Source organism: Centropristis striata, chromosome 10 (genome assembly GCF_030273125.1).
Source record: "Centropristis striata isolate RG_2023a ecotype Rhode Island chromosome 10, C.striata_1.0, whole genome shotgun sequence".
Classification (NCBI taxonomy): Eukaryota; Metazoa; Chordata; class Actinopteri; order Perciformes; family Serranidae; genus Centropristis; species Centropristis striata.
The window spans coordinates 11,120,733-11,142,019 of record NC_081526.1 but is presented as its reverse complement, the minus strand read 5'-3'; the positions used below and the strand labels follow the sequence as shown (position 1 = coordinate 11,142,019).

General features: G+C 37.3%; 1 protein-coding gene across 1 annotated transcript; it reads right to left on the bottom strand.

The window, feature by feature from the left end:
- Positions 1 to 5,327, bottom strand: dct (dopachrome tautomerase). The gene is made up of 8 exons (XM_059343082.1): positions 5,039 to 5,327; positions 4,650 to 4,949; positions 3,695 to 3,795; positions 2,528 to 2,694; positions 2,254 to 2,433; positions 1,996 to 2,131; positions 1,701 to 1,902; positions 1 to 435 (listed from the first exon to the last, which is right to left on the bottom strand). The coding sequence occupies exons 1-8, from the start codon at positions 5,325 to 5,327 to the stop codon at positions 260 to 262; spliced, it is 1,551 nt and encodes a 516-aa protein (XP_059199065.1). The 3' UTR covers positions 1 to 259.
- Positions 5,328 to 21,287: the final 15,960 nt, after the last annotated feature.

The following is a 21,287-nucleotide window of genomic DNA, read 5'->3' as shown; positions in this document are numbered from 1 at the left end:
AATGCTAAAGTTAAAATATACATTCATTTTGATTGGTCTTAATATGTTAATATTTTTTCAATGGGTATTACATGATTTACATAATTGTTCTTTTATGAAATTAGATTTAATATCTAAAAAGTACAGGTGTAGCTCAGATACAGGATTAATATCTTCCTCTTGCATCACAGTGGGGCCTACAAAACATTGGTGATTGGCTGCTCCGTCTCTCTCAGGTATGTGTAAGTACTGAAGTGTGTTTCAAAACAACGGGGGGAATCTAGGCTTCCTCTGTGTATTTTCTATTTGTGAAGTCTGCTTTTATCAGAGGTTCAAAGCCTCTGTTTCTCCGTTGACGCAGGTAGAGCACAAAGATAAGGAGAAGCACCAGGAGACCGATGAAGACTCCCCCCAGAGTGGAGCCCAGCACAAATACACCCGGCCCTCCATCTGCTTCTGTAAAGATGGAGCACAGGTGGAGATATTCATAGAAACTTTTTTTTCTTTTTTTTTGCAGGAGAAATAAAACTAAATGTCAATCATGTTAAAATACAATGTTTAAAATGGGGGACTGGTAGATATGTTTGATGAGGCTGTAAATAGACATCAATTACTCACAATTACTGACTTGAAAACTTACTTTATAGCCCTTTCTATAGCCTTCAACAAAAACTCCCCAACATATGGCAATTTAAAAACATTCAACAACAACAATGGTAGACAATGCCTTTAAGGGGGAAAAATGGAAAAGCAGCATGTTTACAGTATTGCACCATGATCTAATGCATCAAGTATGCCAGCGTCCTCTTATATATTGAAGAAGTGTAACTTTTGTCAATCAAACGTTAATAAGTTAAAGTTTTGGGCTGTTTTTTACCTTCGGACAGAGCCAGGTTAGCAGTTTCCCCATTTCCAGTCTTTAGGCTATGCTAAGCTAAGCTAACCTAGCCTCATATTTAGGAGTCAAAGCAACCCCAATCCCCCAAGAAAATCCCCCAAGAAAAACCATATAGGTCATCTGTGCAAGCAGCTCATGAAGACCCATATTTACGTTTGTTGTCAGATGGCGACCTCTAGTGGCCGTAGTAATTATAACAGAAGCGAAGGAGGAAGTCAAACAAATACAGGACTTTCAACCAGGAGATCTCTTACGTCTCCCTTTTTAACTTTCATGTGTAACAAACGTAGGGTTTTAACCCATTATCTCGTTGTTTGTGTTGCCTTGTGTGATCGTCAAAGTCAGAGATTTTAACCTAACTACTTGATAACGTTAGTTCATAACCACATCACGTAATACTTCATTTATATAATTCTTTGAACCCAAACCATATATCTTTTCCAAAACCTAACTAAATACTTTTGTTGCCTGAACCTAAGCAACTAGTTACTTGTTACCTGTACTTTCACCAACTGCAGTCATTTCACAGTATTATATAGAACAGCCTCTTTATAACAGTCAGAGAGCCCCATGTTTAGAACTACAATCGTGCAACCGTTATACAGCATCAAATACATATATTGATATTATACATTATAGGCTATATGTTGTTTGAGAAGAGCTGTTTATGTTGTTTTAGGAGTCAATGGCAGACGTCATGAGGATGTGTTTTAAGAATCAATCTTTTTATCTAACTCTCAGCTAGAAAGTGAATAAGTTTTTGTTTGCCAAAATGTCAAACTATTTCCTTTAAGCTAGGGTAATTATTTGAATGTTTACTCACCATCCAGGGCAATGGCATAGGAGTATCCCAGCTGGTCTGATGTAACATAAATCTCCTCGTTGGTGATGGGAGGGAAGAAGGGAACCATGTTGTAGTCCCTGTTGTGACCAATGGGGGCCATCTCATCTGGGAAGGTGGCGTTGGATGGAACGAACCTTCTCATCCACTCGTCAAAGATGGCATCAGTGAAAGCGTGGAGCAACTGTAGGATAAACAACCGGGAACAACATGGTGATTTTAACAACAGCAACTCTACCGTGTCATTTTAGAGTAAACCATGAAATTAGAATCTGACCAGAAAGATGGGGTCGTTGGCTGCGGAGTGAGACAAAGCGCTGGTTCCATTGAGCATGGAGTGCACGAGGTTGTGAAGGTTGTTGACCGATTCATCAAGTTCTCCGTCTGGTTTGTCGTACCCTTCAAGAGCATTTCTATTAGTCACAAAGCACAAAGTTTGTTAAACACTAATTGTAAGGAAAATAGAAGAGAGGAGAAGAAATAGCGGGTATACATTTCAAATGATTATTGATGCTAAACTGTTTTCAGGTTGTACCTGAAACTGAAGGAGGAGTTGGTGAAGTACGGAGGGCTGTCAAAGTCTCTGATTCCAAGACAGCTTCTGACGTCGGTCATCGTGGGCAGAGATGAGTTTGCTCTTTCCATTATCCCTCTCTGAATGGGACCCTCACTGGTGCCATTACAAAGAGTCACCAGACGATTGTACTCATCCAAACTGGAAAAATAATGAAATAATTGAAATTTTTAAATGAATTTCCACCAATCAAAACACGTAACTGTTTTCCCTCCCATCAGTATTCTGTGCCAACCTGTCACACACCACCCCCCATCTGGAGAATCTGGACTGGTTGCTGATTAGAGACGGGTTGTCTGGGTTTCGGCCCCCCAGCAGAGAGTCGGTGCACACGTCACACTCAGTTTGCCCCGTGGCAAAGTTCCAGTAAGGGACGGCGAAGTTCTCGTTGCCGGTCAGTCTCTGCAGGGACACATTTTATAGATATGTTTATTAACCCTCTGGAGTCCATGAAATCACCTGCACATTACTTCTTCATGTAAATATATTTAGTATAAAAATATAGAACTAGAGATTATCCTCATTTTACCTGTTATATGTAAAATTTGCAACCTGTATACACATTTGCAACATGTAAAATTCTGTGTATTGAAACTTAATTTTCAAGATCAGATTTTATGTTTTCCTTAGTTTCTTTTGGGTTCAACATTTTAATCAAGTAAGTCCAAGTTAAAATTGAATTATCAGGATGTATAGGTGAGGTAACGCTGAAAAAACTGATACCAAAGATTTTTTTAGCAGATTTTTTAAAGGACAAAATAGCCCAAGATTTCAGAGGGTTAAACATGTTTACATTAACATTTGACCCTATACAGGGCCGGAGACTGATGGGGAAAGTCACGTCATTTCTGGAGATTTTTGGGGGGGATTTATATCAGTTATATGCACCTTTATCAAGTAATTTGAGATAATAGAAAGCCTAAAAGACTGACATAATTTGGGGAAAACATGGAAAATGAGGGCAAAAAATCTAATATCTAATTGTTCTCTAACTGTCTTCACCAGTCTGATACCATAACTATACTACACTGGAGAAGGATTCACAGAATGTTTAGAGTACAAATCTGCTACATTTATATCCAGCATCTGTCCAGTCTTCAAAACTCTGAATTTAATATAAGACAAACAGAAGACCACTAACTTAATTATGTTAGATTTCTTAACGGCATGGCATATTAGTACTCATAGTTTTAGAAGTGGCAGCAGTCATGTCTCAATTATTGATATTTAACAATAGATACATTTATAATGAGCAAAAATAACACAATTAAAAGCTGAAAACCCCAAATGAGAAATATTAATTTACACAGCGACACAGCGTCACTGTTAAATAGTGTAATATCCAGTCAATGTGCCAAAAAGCTATTAGTTTCATGATATAATTTCAGAAGATTACTCATACCTGTAACTCTCTTTCCAAGCTGAGGAGGTGATATCTGTGCCAGGTGATGAATGCTGGTCCTTTGTGTGAGAAGTCGATGGCTTTGAAGGGACGACCAGGACCTGCAGGGAAACCAGGTGATCACAAGCAATAAGGTTACACACTATTAAATTGTCAAATAAATATCTTTTTACAGAGGGGTTTATTCATATATAAATTCATAACATGAGTCATACAACAATTTATTACTAAAAAATGGCAAAGAAAAATGTTTTTTCATTGCTGTTTACAGTATTTTCTGATTTATGGAGTGATGCAAATAGATATTTAAATGTCCCTCTGATAAAAGCTTTAACTCCAATATTTTAACAAAATTAAACAATAATTTTAAACCTGGCCCTATATAACGGTCACATTTCTGTTCTAGAAATGTATGCAAATTGTAGTACATATTTAATACGATTAATACGATACATTATAGATAACTTGGCATATAAAAAGTAATTGTCTTAATTTATTTAATTGACTGCAGTGTCCCCTTTTAATTGTTTTTATTATTTAATAACTAAATCTGTTTCCTGATGCTGGTAATTGTTATAATTCCAATAACATTGAGAAACACAATAACACAGACCTGTATTTTCTATAATGATAGACTAAGATTTTGCTTACTTACAATTACTAACATTTCATAATTGCAAACCTGAATGTTCAATTAGGTTTAAATTATCATAATTTTTGGAAATGTCTTGGGCAAAATAATAAAAGAATTACTCCATTACCAGAGCTCATTTTGATAAATGGTGTTTTCCCTTTGATGACTTTTACCCTGTCCAATATATCTATTTTATTGTCTTGTATTGTATTGTTATTAATTATGTGTATTTTATTGTATTTTATTGCTGTTTCTTTTCTATCTATTCTACTACCCATTAATACATTCAGATGTTATTATATTTTAATTTTGCTCATTTACCCAGAAGAGTGTCCCGGACAGAGTAATAATGTTGCCAGACAAAGAAGTCGTAGATGGAGATGTTGGCAAACTGGGGATCGGTTCCATTTGGTCCCAGGAGTCCCAGCCAGTGTTGTGTGGCGATCACGTAGTCTGGGTGGGTGGTGGTCTTAGAGCGTTCCAGGACATCGAGGAACTCCTGCAGCTCTGTGGGGGTCAGGGAGTGGATGTTCTTCCGTACTATGGGGGCTTTCCTCTGGTCACAGTTTGGTCCAGTCCAGCCAAATTTACACTGACCACAGTCAAACCCTGCAAAGTTACCTGCAACACAGAGAGAGAATGTGTCAAATGTTGATGATGATCCAGGTTGAGCCATTATCTGTTAAAAGCACTTAATCAAAGGGACTCACCAGTACATCTACAAGTCTGATTGAAGAATTTGGTGGGCCACCTCTCTCTGTCGTCCACATTTCTCAGTCTGTACGGTCCTCCCCAGGGTTTGTTGTCGACTCGAACAGCCATGCAGCTTCCTCTCCCCGACAGAGATCCGCACACATTAGCAGCATCTGGTCCCAGAGCAGGGCAGCACTGCTTGGACACGATCCCCTCCACCGTGCAGCACACTCGAGGAAACTGAGCCTCTGCAGGCTCAGGCCACAGGAGCAAACAAAGCAGCCCGAGACCCAGAGCGTTCTTCATATTTCACCTGTTTGTTTCCTCCAGTCAGTGATGATGAATCAGCTTCTACATCAACTTTCAGCAGTAATGCGGCCAATTAGTTCCCCCAGAGGAGTGTGGAATCTCAGTCTTCTACGCTCCCCAGTTGTGTATCTTTCAAATTAGATTCAGTGATAGTTTTAACATCTGTGGAAACAACACTTAAAGCCAATTCATGTTGTGTTCCAGTTCGTTACATGCACATTAAGAAAGCCTCTAATTTCTGTTCTTGCTTTTGTAGAGCTGAGGAGGATTAAGCCTTCGGTCTTGTGATCATCACCTGACAGCAGAGCTGTGAGCTGGATGAATACCAAGGAACTGCCTGCAGGGTCTATAAAGACTTGTATGGCCACTTTATACCAAAAGACTAAAGTGTGTCTGATTCATTTTTACTTTGAGTAAATCTGAGAAAAATGAGCAGATAAAACAGTCAGATTTAGCCTCAAAGAGAGATTGTTCAGCCCTCATATGCATTTGAAATTGGTCAAATACTAAATAAACTGTGTATTTATATGTATATAAGCACAATTTTAGGATCATTCAAATAACACATTCAAAATTAAAATGCAAAACAAATGGTTATTGTGCAGTCATTCTCAGCCACACTGTCTGAGAAAACCAGATTTTGAGTCCAGGCCCCTTCTGTAAATCTGTTATGTAAATTTTTATGGGGGATTAATCACTTTAATCCAGCCAGAAGTTACATTTTTCAGAATTTTGTGAAGCTTGTTATTTTAGTGGGGTCTATTCTCCTCTCTCTGTGTCACTTACCAAACTTTTCACCCCAGGTCTCAGCTGACACTGTGTGCTGTGCATGTGAGGAGAGACGTGTTTCTCACCATGTGCTTATATTTCACAAATGATCCATCCTGATACATGCAGCAAAATCATCTCCACGTAATGCTCCATTATACTTCTACTCCACTACATTTTAGAGTCAAACATAATATTTTACTTTTGTCTAGCAGGTAAAGTTACTTTTCAGATTGAGATTTTACATCAAAAACATGATATAACTTATAAAACACACAAGATTGAAGGACTGGTTCCAACCTCCAGACTGGTGAGCCTTTAAGAAACTGAAGAGTCTAGCTGGGCCTAAACACTCGTACGGCCCTTTAAGAACAAGAAGCTCAAAGTTTCTTTGAAAGAGTCTGAAACTCCTCAAACGCCCTAAAGGCAGAATATTCCTCGTCTGTCAGTGATTGATAATAATCTCAACTGCGTCAAAGACTTCTTCAAAGAATCAAGTGATGATACATGACTGGATTACATGTGACTCAGTATCTCGTTCATCGGCATCAGGTGGACATGTAGGACGCACACGGATTATCTCTATGTTATTATCTCTGTGTATTTTGTATGTTATTATTGTTTAAATGTAGTTTTTGCACCACTTACCAAATGTATTTCTTCAACAATACATTCAAGAGGAGCGATTAGTGAAAATAAAAGAAAAAATACCTAATTTACTTACTATGGTGTTTTTAAAAAAAGGTTAAATCCATCTCTACAAACATAGATTTCTAAAATGAAATTTAAAAAAACATGAAGAGTTTTAGTATGGAGTCAGTCATGCCACCTGAAGCCTCCAGAATCGCTTTAATGCTCATTGCCAGGTCAAGTCTGTGAAACTCTATTAGAGCGATGGTCACTATTACTGAAGATATTCCCTCATTTACTCATATAACGTTGATTTGATCAGGTAATCTCATTGAGATCAAAATCTTTTTGGCAAGAGAGACCTGAGTATCAAAGATAGAAAGAAATAGAAACATAGCCAGACAGAAGGACATGTCCCCTGCCCATCCAAAATAATCATTAGCAAATTCAGTCATTCATTCATTCATTTTAACCACTTATCCAAACTCGTGTTGCATGGGGCTGAAGCCGATCCCAGCTGACACTGATTGAGAGGCGGGATACACCTTGGACAGGTCTGAGGACAATCACAGGGCTGACACATCGAGACAGACCTCAAATCAAATCAAATAGCCTTTATTGTCATTATATAGGCAACTATACGACGAAATTGAAAGTGCCACTGCATAAGGTGCATAGTAAGACAATCATAACACAAAACAACATGAGTAAAAAAAAAATTAATAATACAGAGCTACACAAGGACAAAAACAAGATTGTGATGTAATAAATAAGTATGAAAATAAATAAATGGCTACTGAAAATGCTATAATTTATAAATGAGGTAGATTGTATGTTTTGCACATATCAATTGTATTGCACATGTCCGTTTTATTGCACCTTTTAATTAATTTATCCTGTGTGGGTGTTGAGAGTTCTGAGTGACAACCATTCATATTCTCATTCACTCCTACAGGCTATTTAGAGTCACCAATTAAACCTAAGCTGCATGTTTTTGGACTGTGGGAGGAAGCCGGAGTACCCGGTGAGAACATGTTAACTCCAAACAGAAGGATGGCTGTGAGGCGAAAGTGCTAACCACTACGCCACCATGTCGCCAAACTGAATCATATTCATTCATAAACTTAACAAAGTGCAATGATTATTACTCCTGGTTGTAGTGTTATGGTGTACTGCAGTTCTGCGTGTGCTTTGCTGTACCCCAGCAGACTGATGCGGGTACAATCAATGTTAAACATTTTGCATGGCAATATATTGTTAACATCAACATTAAAAAGACCAAAACTGAGGATTTATTAAGGTCTCAGTATCTTAATGTTAAGATGGACAATCTCCAGAGCTCTGTCGGAAGTGGCTAATGTTCAGTGGTGGAAAAAAGTATTCAGATCTCTTACCGAAGTAAAAGTACTAATACTACACTGTGAAATTACTCCACTACAAGTCAAAGTCCTGCATTCACAACTTACTTAAGAAAAAGTACAAACTGTACTTAAAGTATCAAAAGTAGAAGTACTCATTATGCAGAATGCAGAACCACAGAGATTCCAGTACATATACTTAATATATTATTAGATTATTTGTACTGATGCATTTATGTAAGCAGCATTTTCATTTTGTAAAGATAGGGCTCCTTTTAACTACTTAATATACTGTTATGAGGTTTAATGGAAAAAATATCTAATAAATCATGTTATTCATTGTCAATATTGAACTGTAAAGTAACTAAAGCTGTCATCTAAATGTAGTGTAGTGTTGAGTAAAAAGCACAATATTTGACTCAAAATGTAGTGGAGTAGAAGTAGAAAGTTACATAAAATGGAAATATTCAAGTATAGTACAAGTACCTCAAAATAGTACTAGAGTCAACATGGTCTCACAGAAATCCGTGAAATAGCCACAGATTCGCTTAACTCAAAATCCGTGGAATAGCCACGGAATCACTCAAATTTCCGTGAAACTGACACAGATTTTGCTGCAATGCAAGTTAATGACAGTCATATATCCCGTGGCTATTCCAACATACAAAGTGATTATGTACATTCACTGAGTGAAGATTTAGAAAATAAAACATATATTTCTCGCTAGAAATGTAATACAAATCCATTTTTATGCAGAAACTAAGTCAAAATATTAATTTTTAATATTCCACGGATTTTGAGTTAAGCAAATCCGTGGCTATTTCACGGATTCCTGTGAGACCAGGTTCCAAAGAGTACAGTACTTAAGTAAATGTACTTAGTTACATTACACCACTGCTAATGTTGCTAATGCAAGATATCACTGTGGAACAAGATTATCTGATGGAATTGTTTAATATTTGTTACCCTCATCATGCTTTATTTGCCTGTACATTCACATTCAAGCATCCATGAGGTTGTACTTGTGACTCTGAGCCAGAATATCATTTCCTCTGTGTTTTCGTCAGCAGTCATGATGTTAGGGGGATGATTCGGTGTATGGACTTGTTTCTCACTACCCTCTAGGTACAACTACTGTATGATTCAGCTGGAGTTTTCTTTAAGCAGCCTTTGTTCAGGAGCAGGCGCTCCACACCCATCAAAGAAGCTTTATAGTGGGAGAAACTCCTGATGCTTTGTCTCTGTGACTCCACACTCCTGATGCATTCCAGTGGGCCGGCATGTGACTGCTGATAGCTTAAGTACAGTTATTAAGAGGAGACTGTATTCCTCCACAGCAATGAGAAAGTTATAGGAGGGATTTCTAAAGGCTTTGACTTAATGCTGTTGTTAAGAAAGTTATAAATTGATTAGCTTCGTGCACATTTTAACAGCGGACCGATAAACATTATTTGTCTTATGACTATCATTCACCTGTTGTATTTTTTTGAGGCTGTTTATTAATGATAAGGCTGGTCTTTACAGCAGTGGTTCTTCAATGAGGGGGTTTGGATTCACACGAACATTTCTGAGGGTCACCAGATGGTTGTGGAGAAAAAAAAAAATCTTAGAATGGGGAATTTATTTGCATTACTTGATTGAGAACCACAGCGATGGTACCACAGCAATCATATAGAAGCATTGGGTAACACTTTATATTAAGGTCCTTGTAATAACCATTAATTAACAAGTAATAAGGCCCTTGTAAGTCCTTACAAGATGCTTATTAACATTATTGTGTGTTTATAAGCTTAGATAAGTGTTAATAATGGCATTACAAACACCCATGACCCGCCCATTATGTCTTTGCCATGCCTTTATTAATCGTATTTTGTTTGCTTATTGATATTAAAATATACTTTATGGCTCATCTATTATAAGTTAACTATAAGTTAACTATGCTTTTTTGCAACTACCAGATCTAAAGCGAGAACAATGCCTTATTACTTGTTAATTAATGGTTATTAAGGACCTTATTATAAAGCGTTACCAAGCATTGTTTTCCAAGAGTCAGTTTCCCTTCTTACATCATTTATACAAGAAAATTATTTTTACTGTAAATAACAGTATAGTTTTGTTATAATACAAAAATCCCAGGGTCTGAATCTAAATTTACCCATAAGAAAATTACATAAAGTCTTCTTATTGGGTCATTTTATCACATAAAAAGTGAAGAATGAGATTAGAACCAGAGTCTGTGCATAGAGCAGACGTAAACATGGCCTCATGAGAAAACTCATGTGTGACCAGCGAGTCTTTTACACAACAGGCCGTGTGAGGTTCACTGCACTCAACAGGATTAGAGCAGAATTCCTGGAAGGAGTCGGCTGGAATGTCGGTATAGAAATGATTGCACATTTATGTCAGTAAAAATTCAAAATCATTTTTTTTTTAAAAAGAAGGAAACATTTAAGAGTGTGTTAGTGAGATGGAAATGAATGCTCAGGCCCAGGGTGTGTCTGATGCTAATGAATTTTCAGATTACTTGTTTGTTCCTCACAGTCATGGCTCGGGATGTTTGAGAATTTGATGTTTTGCATGCAGACAAGCATAATCCATAAATTGAATTAAAGAGGAGATAAAATCACATGTTGGCAAATCCAAAACAAAATATGCCTGCTTAAAGGTTTAGCAAACTAATTTGGGGAAGAAGACAAAATTACAAGTAAACGTGCACCAATGAGTACCTTTAATACAAACTGGTGCATATGAACGTAACACACTGTGTGCATGTATTACAGTTGTACAGTTACAGTTCAAGTCATTGGATTTTACATGAATTCCTTATATTTTAAGCATTTTTATGCTTAACAAAGGCAAGGTACAACCCCATTTACAAAAAAAATGGAACTCTGTGTAAAAAAAATCAAGACAATCTGTTTGTACAAAAAACAAAAGTTTATCCACTGTCTTTGTATAATTAGATATTTGTCAGAAAGGACTAGCAAATGATCATATTCTGTTTTATTTATGTTTAAGGCAATGTCCCAACTGTTTTGGAATTGTATTAGCAGCTGAATAATATTCGTCATTCTGGTCCATGTTTGAAATAATAACATAATAATATAATAATTATCATAACAAACATAATTATTTAAAAAAAACATAATTTACTGACATAATTTACATAATTAAACTGAGTAAAAAGTAAACTTATAGACACTTATTTAATAATATTTAGAGACACAGCATCTGGAATTTATTATTATTTTTGGTTGTTTTTATATTTGTTATTCAATTATTTTCTGATTTTATAGCTAATTATTGAATTTAGTAATTTATATAAAATAAAACTAATTTTAATAACAATGAATTGCCACAGTGATCTAACATCCATTAATCAAGCTGCAGTGCTGAAAAGCCATTGCATAAATATCCATGTAAATTTATCTGAACATGATTATTAATCTCAGATACTATTTGCTTCCATTTTTTGAACTGCTACTACACATTTCTTCTACCCAAAACTGACTTCTTGAAAAATGGGTAAATAAACAGAATCCATTATTCCTCCTGAAACACAGGATGGTGCCAGAGAGCCGTGAAAGAAACAAGCTGCCACATATAATGGCATGATTGTGTGCGTGACAATTTTTTTCTTAAAGGATGATGGATCTCATCTAAAAAAGAAAACATTTTATTTGGCAACTTCTCATGATCAGTTTAAGGAAATGTTAGAATAAAATAACAGATTTCTATTATTAACATAGAACATCATGGAAAGATATATAATATATATATATATTTATGTTTAAATAGTGGCAAGAACAGATTGTGATTTGCATATCACTTAGCAGTTATAAAACGCATCTATTCACTATCTTTTCATTCTGAGTTCCTTTTCCGAGGTTCAATATAAGCATGTGGATAAAAGCCCATAATGAAGAGGACAAATGAAACCACTCTGTTAATAGTCTTTCAAAGAGAAACAGGTGATTACTCATTTGTGAAATCGTCTACTTGTTACTATGTGGATGGAGGCAAGCACCCATTTTCTTGACAGCTTTGTGAATATTGCGCTTAACACCTTACCCACTCGGGATACGTTTTATAGGATCAGGTGCTTGCTAAATAAGAGCAGGCCTTTGAAAATTTTAATTGAGGCCACTTCAAGTACATTTACCAGAACAGGAGAGCTAAGCGTCCTAAAAACTGGTTGAAAGCAACCAATCAATATGTTTTGCTTGTTTTTATTATTTCATTTATTATGTTGTGTAATGTGAGGAGCCACTCCACAACCCCTGCTGGGCTTTTGGGTTTCTTATCCATATTCATATTTAGTTTAAATGAGCACATACCAAATTGAATGTGTTTTTACTTTTGTCAAAATGCAAATAAACTAAACTGTTATAAAACAGAGGAGAATAGACCACAGGTCACATAAACAATGTGAAGGTTTAGTCATCTCAAGCACGGAAGCTCACATTATTAATCAGGTTATATGAACTGGTTTCAATTTTCAAAATACAAGCTGCCTGTAGTTCATTATGACTTTAAAACCTTTGCACAGGTCATGTGATCACCTGTAAATTACAAAATGTTGCATAATACTTTTATGACAGTTAAGTATGAAGCTAATTAATTAACAAAATATGTCTAATACTAACTGATGTTTGTAATTATTCAGACATTAAGATAAAAATATTGATATTATTCTCTATATCCTATTAGAAAACATTAAAGCTACTTTGTCTGTTGTATCTACCATTTATTTACTACATTTCTAGCACACTTTTTCTGTTTATATTGCAAAACAACACTGTTTAAATATCCTGCATTAATGTTCTATATCTTTTGCAGTGATCCAGTTATGTTTTCTGATATTATGTGGACATTTTAGTTACTTTTTTGCTTTAAAAAAGGCACAAATGTAAAAAATAAAAAAGTAAAATAGGTCCTTAAAAATGTGCTCTGCCAATATCAAGAGTAGCTGTGGTAGTATGCCTCCTTTACATTCACTCTGACCGTATATTGGAGTGTGAGAGAGTGACAGAGTGCAGACAGAGAGCGAGATGCTGCAGTGTCTGCAGACAATAGCAGGGGGGCAGTGTTGCTGTTTCTGGTGGCCCTGGTTCACTGGAATGACTGGCCCCTAACAGTTTGCATTTCCTTCAGGATGATCCAAGAAATATGCCATGAAATAGTCTAGGATTGGACATCTTTGTACTTTAACTGTCACCATTTCAAATCTCAACCATGCCAAGCGGTGACTGACAGTATATACAGTGGGCTGGGTGGTATGCAGCCGTATGAAATGACTAGCCTGCATAGAGTTTTAATCCTCTTTAAGACTCCTATCCATCTCCAAATTAATATCTAGGGGCCACATATCCCTCTGCACTAGTTTGTACTTGTATAACCCACTTCTCTTGCAAACTGATCAAATTATTCACTGGAAAATAAGATTAATAGTTATGCTCGGGAACATGCTCCAGGTCAATTATTTGGGAGATTCCGATGATATACTCATTACACTATAAAGCCAATTCAAGGACGAGCAGCATGAAGAAGAAGTGTGTTGTAGATTAATTGCCATTAAAGGTCAACATGCGTTTAAATTGCCGAAGATGCTATCCGTTTCCATCTGTATGAAGTGCACGGCATATGGGAAACTTATAACGCTCATTACATGCATTTAAATGCATCTGTCCTAATTACTAATCAGTCTCTTGTACCATTAGAGATGGAAATTAGAAATACAAAACAGACCCCTGGGCATCATTCGCTCAGAATATATTAGATTTTTCTTTATTTCTTGGCATTTTGAAAAAGAAAACCCTGGAAACTTTTTTAAATATGATATTTTAGAAGCAGGAGTCTCACTTTTTTTATTATTTAAGCTAAAATCTGTAGTAATGCAATGCACTAAAGAACTATTGTTTGTGAATATAACAGAGTAGTGTGATATATTTTTGTTCGCAAACAACAAAAAAAACTAAACATCTGGCTTCTAAAAAACAAAACTATACTGTTTATTTTGCTATGCCCCAATCAGAATATTGGCTAGACCCTTCAGTGATTCTTTCTTCACTGATTCCCGCCCACCTCTCTGGCAGCTTACCGATTTACATTTGAGCATAATGCAGGCATTAGAGGAGGCACAAGGCAGCCCTGATAAGTTACAAAGTGCTCCAGGGGTAAACCTCGTAAGAGAGGGTTTGGAGTTATTTACAGCGTTCAAATCCTTCAAAAATTCATGTCTGGAGGATGAGATTGGTTTTGCAGTTGATGCTTTGCACACAAAGCAAACACAATGCATATGGAGGGTGTTTAGCTGTAAATGACCAAATGACATTAATTCTAATTGACTGATCTCATCCCATGCTTAGGACCAGTGTGTGTGATACTGCTCAGGACACAAGGGTCCTGTCAAGGCACAATGTTACACACAAAGCAACAAAACAGAAACACTAAGAGTGGCTTAAGAAATGAGGAACACAGAGGACTAAAAATGATTTTTAAATGCAATTTAATTTTCAATGAAGCAATACTTAAGTTGTATGGCATTTTCTATTCAAAGATATGTTTTGATTGTGCAATTCTTATAATAAGAGTGCTCAAAAATTGCAAAGCCATTACAAAGGAGGTTAAAGGCAATGGAATTCCTTCTTATCACGAATGCTTTCTGTACAGTTGTTCCATTTGAAATGCATTTAATTGCAAATAGAAAAGAAGAGAGAAAGCCAACAATGCGAGGGTCTGAAGCATTTTTCTCGTCTGCTTTGAGTGAGCGTATTCAAATCTAAGCGGGCAGACAATGAAGGAAAGGAATCGTGCTCTGAATAGCCTCTCTCTCTCTCCTTTTCATTCCCAGGCCAATTCACAGCCTTCCTCTTCTGTGCTGTTAGGGGCGGGCTTTGCACTCGCAGCTCAAACTTCCTCTGTAGAACAACACCTGATAGTAGAAGCAGCACACATGCAGTCACTATTCATCATAAGAGCCCTGCGTGGGAGGCTGGGGTCTTCTGTAAATGCCTTCTGTGACAACCTTCATGACATACTTGGAGTCCGTGTTGTGCTTTCACAGAGCTGTTCACCCACTTGTTTGACAAGGATGCTGCTCCTCGCTCACATCAGGCTCTGCCAGGCCCCTTCCTTCTAAAGCCATGGCCAAGCCTTGACCCAGGATCCCTCTCCCCGCGCTCGTCTCCACTGAGGGGAGGAGTATCTGAGGATCACGGGGCACAAAGTGCTTGAAGCCTGTGTCTTTGTTGGGGCAAGCAGGGAGAGAACACCCCCAGCAGATATGCTGACAGTCTCATGGGAGCAAGAGAAGAAGTTGAAGCAAGAAAGTGCACCCTTCAAACTTTCCAGTGCAGTGCTAGGAATTCTATTTTTTCTCAACAAAGATTTATACATATTTATACAAGCCCAAATACTGATAGGAAGGTGGTAGAAAAAAAATCTTGGAATTGCAGAGGTAAACTATATGTAAATGCCATAAAGTAATAGACTTGTAGTGCAAATCACACCATTTTATCTTTAATTTTGCTTTCGTACCCTCCCCACTCCCCCCCCATCCTCTTTCCTCTGGCTTAAAGGTGCATCAGAGATATGCATTTAAGCATATTCAGAACACGGGGCGTGAAATTAAATGTGTGGCAGAGTGAGAAAAATATACAGACGCTGGAGATGCCTTAAAAATAGTCATTTATGCAGATGGAGAGGAGTGAAATCATTTGCAATGGGATGACCCTCTCTCCAAGCATTTCTCCCCTCACTGTTCTTCCCTAATCTTGCACTGTATCTTCATTTTTCATTGAACTCGCCAGTTTGCTGCTAAGCAGCCTTGTAGATAAGGCAAAGTGCTAAAAGGAGACGACAGAAGGAGCTCAGTGGGCCCGTTTCTATTGCACTTTCACCCAAGGCAATGGGCAGAATTTAACGGATTCCTTCCAACATATGTTTTTGCCAGATAAGTAAACAGTGTGTGTCGGAAATGAAAAAAAAGCATTTGCAATTTAATGACATTACAGCTCCCAGCTTAGCCCGCCGTGCTGCGAGGCGAGGAGCAGAGAAAGGGGAGAGCGGAAGAATGGAACCGGGTGTCATCAATGTTTTTTTTTTCTTTTCCCTTGCAAGAAGCAGCACTGAATTCTTCTTATTCTTTTCAAACCCCTTCCCTTCTCCATCCTTTCCTGCTATTTTGTTCTCTTGCCCATAGTTTCCTCGCCTTTGTCGGAATGAAATTATCTATTATTTTATTCAGAAAACTTGCCATCCCCTGCCATTCTACCCTCTCCAACATCTGATTCTCTCAGATTTTCTGAGCTAAAAACACATCTACCCTGGCCATGGGTGCTCTCTCTCTCTACCTCTCTCTCTCTCTCTCTCCTTCTCTCCCCCTCTCTCTCTCCTTCTCTCTCTCTCTATCTCATTCTCTTCTCAACCCCCACCCCTCCACCCCCCTTACCCTCCTTTGTCTGGCTTCATCAAAGTGCAATAGATGCTTGGCACAATAAAGAAAAGCAAGCCTCCATGTTGTCATAACGTTTAGACCTAATGTGAAGGCCAGTAGTAGGTGATCAGTTGGAGCGAGCATCACCTCAGAGAGTCTATATTTCAGTGGCAGTAAACGATCCATCCATCCTATGTGGAACTCAGTGATTTCCCTCTTTTCTCCCTGCCGGCTGTCAGGCAGCTGCCTTATTATAGAAGGCTAATTGTGCAGGAAAGCAGATTATGAGAGTGGTAGGATGTACTCCTTGACCATGTGCTAATGTGATGACAAGTTTGGGGACCCTCTAAGCAAAAGGCGTCGCACGCCAGGGCACTTTTGGCACTGGCTATAATCTGCCTTTGGTATTAACTCAGCAAACCGGCTTGTTTGAGTATGGATCAATCGCTCGCTCATTATTTTTACAAGAAAGCTTTATATTCAAGGCGCTTTCCTGGTGTTGATCTCTCATTAACCATGCTATGTAAATGCACTGGCAATCCCTGTGTAAGGGATACGTCACCCCAGGGCCCGGGCTTGCAGAAGCATGTTAAGGAGAAGAAGGGGCAGCAAATTTGGGTCAGTTGCCTTCGCCAAAACTTGAATTTCAGGTTTTGCTTAAAGCCCCCTGCTCAGCTTTTCTCTTTTAATGTGTTTTTGTTTGGTGATGTTATGTTTTAAATGTCAGCCCTGGAGCTGTCCAGCAATTTAGAAGGCACAAAAAGCCCTGTCTCAGTATCGCTTCCAAGTGTTCATGTTACCTCTGTAATCGCTGCTGGCTGCAACATTACACACACTCCATTCACTCATGGTCTTTTATCACCTCTGAGTGTATTGACTGTACAGGTAAAAGGTTAGATAGGGTCACAATGAGGTGATAATATTACAGGACAAATAGAAACGCCTGATTCGCCACGTCGAGTGGCGATATGGCGTTATTAGCCGCCTGCCACTAAACTAACTTATTTATCTGAGCAGAAAGGACCCGACATGTGACACTGGATCTTAAATCTGCATGAATTGAATTAGCTGTCAACATGCATTGTGCATCAAATTAAGGGGGAAATATTTCAACTTGTTTACTCATTTCTTACATGCAAACATCCAACAACCCATGGTGCTCCGACATCTGCCATTTGCCTGACAAGAGCTCATGATGCACGTGGTATGAGAAATAGAGGATTCTGCCATATTTGGCTGCACTGTGTGCTGGCATGGTGAATGACGCAACAGGAAAATGAACCTGACAGCACCAGGCAACGGCTCGGCATTTCCTTTGCGCCCTACATACATAAATCTCTTATTATTGCTCTGTGTTAGCTATGTATATTTTTACACCTGTCTGCACTAATATCAAAGTGCAGAGGTCTGCTTTTAGACATTCAACTTCATTTGTGTCTCCTGTAAGAGTTTGTATGGGTGCCATCTCTTTGAAAAAAAAACACTGCTATTCCCAGGTTTCATTCCATTTTTGAAAAGGACTGTCAAAGGGCACTGTTCCACTTGACCCATTTTATTTCTCACACAAACAACTTCACTGTGCTTTAATTAAAAATGCTGAAAGTTCCAGACTTTTCCACACATCATTTCAATGTAATGTGAAGAGTTTATTTGCAGATTGCAGATCCATTTCCTAAATCATGTTTTGTTTTTTGTGCACTTCAAGGAATATCAATCAAACTACTGCTGAGTTGTTTTGATAAGATATCACAAACCTTTTTTTAAATTTCCTCAATCATGTATATTAATTGTGCATAAGGGAAAATCAGTAAAAAGGGAGTCAAGTTATTACTTTTAATAATAGCTTTTATCTGTTTTTGCTGAATTTAACTCTTCACATGCTTCTGCTTTGTATTCTTAACATACTTTAATTGCTATTTGTACTTTGGACATCTACTTAATCTGCAGAGAAAGACGCCTGAATAAAAACCCATGTATCTTACATGAGGAATAATGAAGAAAAACATTTTAGAGAGGAGGACCTCTCAGTGGCAAGAAAGAGAGATGTCTCTCTGTCTGCAGCGTCTGCAGGTACTTCAGCAGCTTCTAGCCTTGTAACATTTTTGTTAGCAGCACAGTGACAGTGAAGGCCAGACTTTTGATTGCTTTCCCTGTTTCACATCCTTTTATAGATCCATTTTCTTCCTACACACAAGCAAACAAAGCAAGCATAAATACAATGTTCAAAAGCCATTACCTTCAATGTAACCCTTTCTGCAGTAACAAAGAACATGGAAAATTTCCACAACACAATACGACCGGGCGAAGCGTGATGATGTGGCTAAAGAGTATGGTATGTCTGAAAGACCCCTGCATGTGATGTCTGCTCAGACCATTTATAATAGATTTGTTCTGAGGACCTTCACATTACTTCCCAATTAAGGTATGAAGTCATGCTCCTTCATCAGTATAACTAATGGCAGGTTTCATGAAGCGGACATGTTTTTGAGATTAAAGACGTGTTTTGCAAGTGTTGGATTTTCTGCTGAATATGATAAGGTGCCTGTACGAGTTATTGCTTTGCTGTCATCGAGGTACACACACTGGCATTCTTTATATCGTCATTACCGAGGCATCTATATGGTTGTTCCAGTGCATTACACCATGGCTGCAAAAGTGTGTGTGTGAAGAAAAGCAGACAGGAGATCAATGTCAGACACCACTACGCCTTTAAGATGCTATAACATAAAGTGGAGTCTCTTTAAACAGAAAAGTAGTGCACGCAGAGTGACAAGCGGACACAAAATCCAAGTTTCCATCCACTGAACGCATCCTTCCAACATCTCAGTACACAAAGATTAGCCATGGAGCGACGTATCATTTGGCAATGATCTATTTTGCCACCGTTAATTACAACAAGTCTGCAGAATTTGACTGCTAAACCACGATATCACAATACAGTGTGTGAATCCCAAATCAAGCTTTGCACACCATAATCCTGTTAAAATGTAATAAATAATCCCTGTGAATTAATGTTGGCAATATTTCATTTTAATAAGTTGTTGAAAAAAAATGTGGAGAGACAGGGGAAATTGATGGCATTACAGCTCACTCACTTCAAGTGTGGTTGTGAGTGTGCAGGAGGAAATCATTCCTTCTCATTAAAGGTGCAATCTTCCAGCCCCGCAGATCTTTGTTGTAATAACTGGGGAAAATAATCTCTTTTATTGATAGGCACATGTAGCAGAAAGTATGCCAACTGACAGGTACTTATCTTTTGCCTGTGTCCTGTGTTAAAGAAAGATATAATTCTTTGTGACTGCTCCTCGGGGCATCAGCTCTTCAACTTCATTATTTCTACTTATGATAGATATATTTTTCCTTGAAAACCTGGAGAATTAATACGAGAGCCAGCAATCTCTGCCAGCGGTCATTTGGAAATGGAACAAAAAATGTCATGTCAGTTTAAAGAACATTTTTTTAAGGCTGCTCACTGACATTATTCTAATTTATTGATGGATTCATAGAATGATCCTATGCCTCATGTTTTGGGTTATTAACTTAATGATTTCAGTGACTACCTAGCAGCTATAGGATCTTTTCAAAAAGTCTAATTGTGTCAAAATTTCAATTGTGTTAACATCTGTACTTCTTTTTCTCCCTCACGTATAAATACATGTGCTTCTATATAAAATTCTCATTTTAAATTGTATACTTTCAACCACTCCTTTGTAATGTGTGAACATTGGTTGGAAAATAGTCTTTCTTATAATACAGAATATGGATATAGAGTTATTAATGCAGTGAGTTCCTTTAGACAGCAGTGGGAGCTTTAGAGTCTGTTTCACACTCATGACATTTCCTTAAAACTGACTGGGATGCAAATGTTGGTCTTTATCACATACCTCAAAATTATTTCCTCGAATGTGTTCAGAAGGATTGTTAGGGGAAGATGGTTAAAATCTGAAATTCTTTATATTTAGGGGGCAAGTTTGTTGTATATCTGTTATTTTTTTTATTGATTTCACTTCAACAATCTGAAGATAAAAGTTAATAATAATGTTTTGACATTAAACTTTCTTCCTCATTTTCCACACTTATGTGCAAAAGAAGAGTTCAATTGAAACACAGGTAAAAACAGATAAAGAGCCACACTTAAACTGAAAAAGCAGCACCATTTTTAAATGATTTCCCCTTGACTGCACATTAAAAATACTTAATTTAGGATTTAAAAAAAAAAGTTTAAGATGTTTAATCAAAACAAGCAGCAGTTTGATTGATATTCCCTGCATTACAAAAAGAAAACAAAAAAAATATTTAGGAAAATTAGTCAATGAGAAGATTTCTGTTTTTGCAAGTGAACTCTTAAGATTGAAAATTCAAATAAATATTTTTTCTTTTCTTATGACCTTGTGTATTGACAATATTTCATCACTTTGCCAAAAACTGGAACTGCACATTCTATAAAGGTACAATAAGATAAAAAAGAAAATACAGAAATAAACCTTGAGGATTTTTCATGACACAATGAAATATTTCATGTTTTGTTGGTTGGTTACTTAATAATAATAGATAAATATATATCTATTTACAGAAATGTACAGTATGATGTCCTTCTTTATTATGTTATGCAGGTTCAGGTAGATGTCAGACATTTTTACCTCTCTTATGAAACAATTGTTATAAAAAATCAATAACAGAAATAGACTGTCTGACTGTGTTAGGGTTAGTACACTCATTTGGGGTTGGATAGAGGGGACGTTGCTCAAAAAGCACAGATATAGA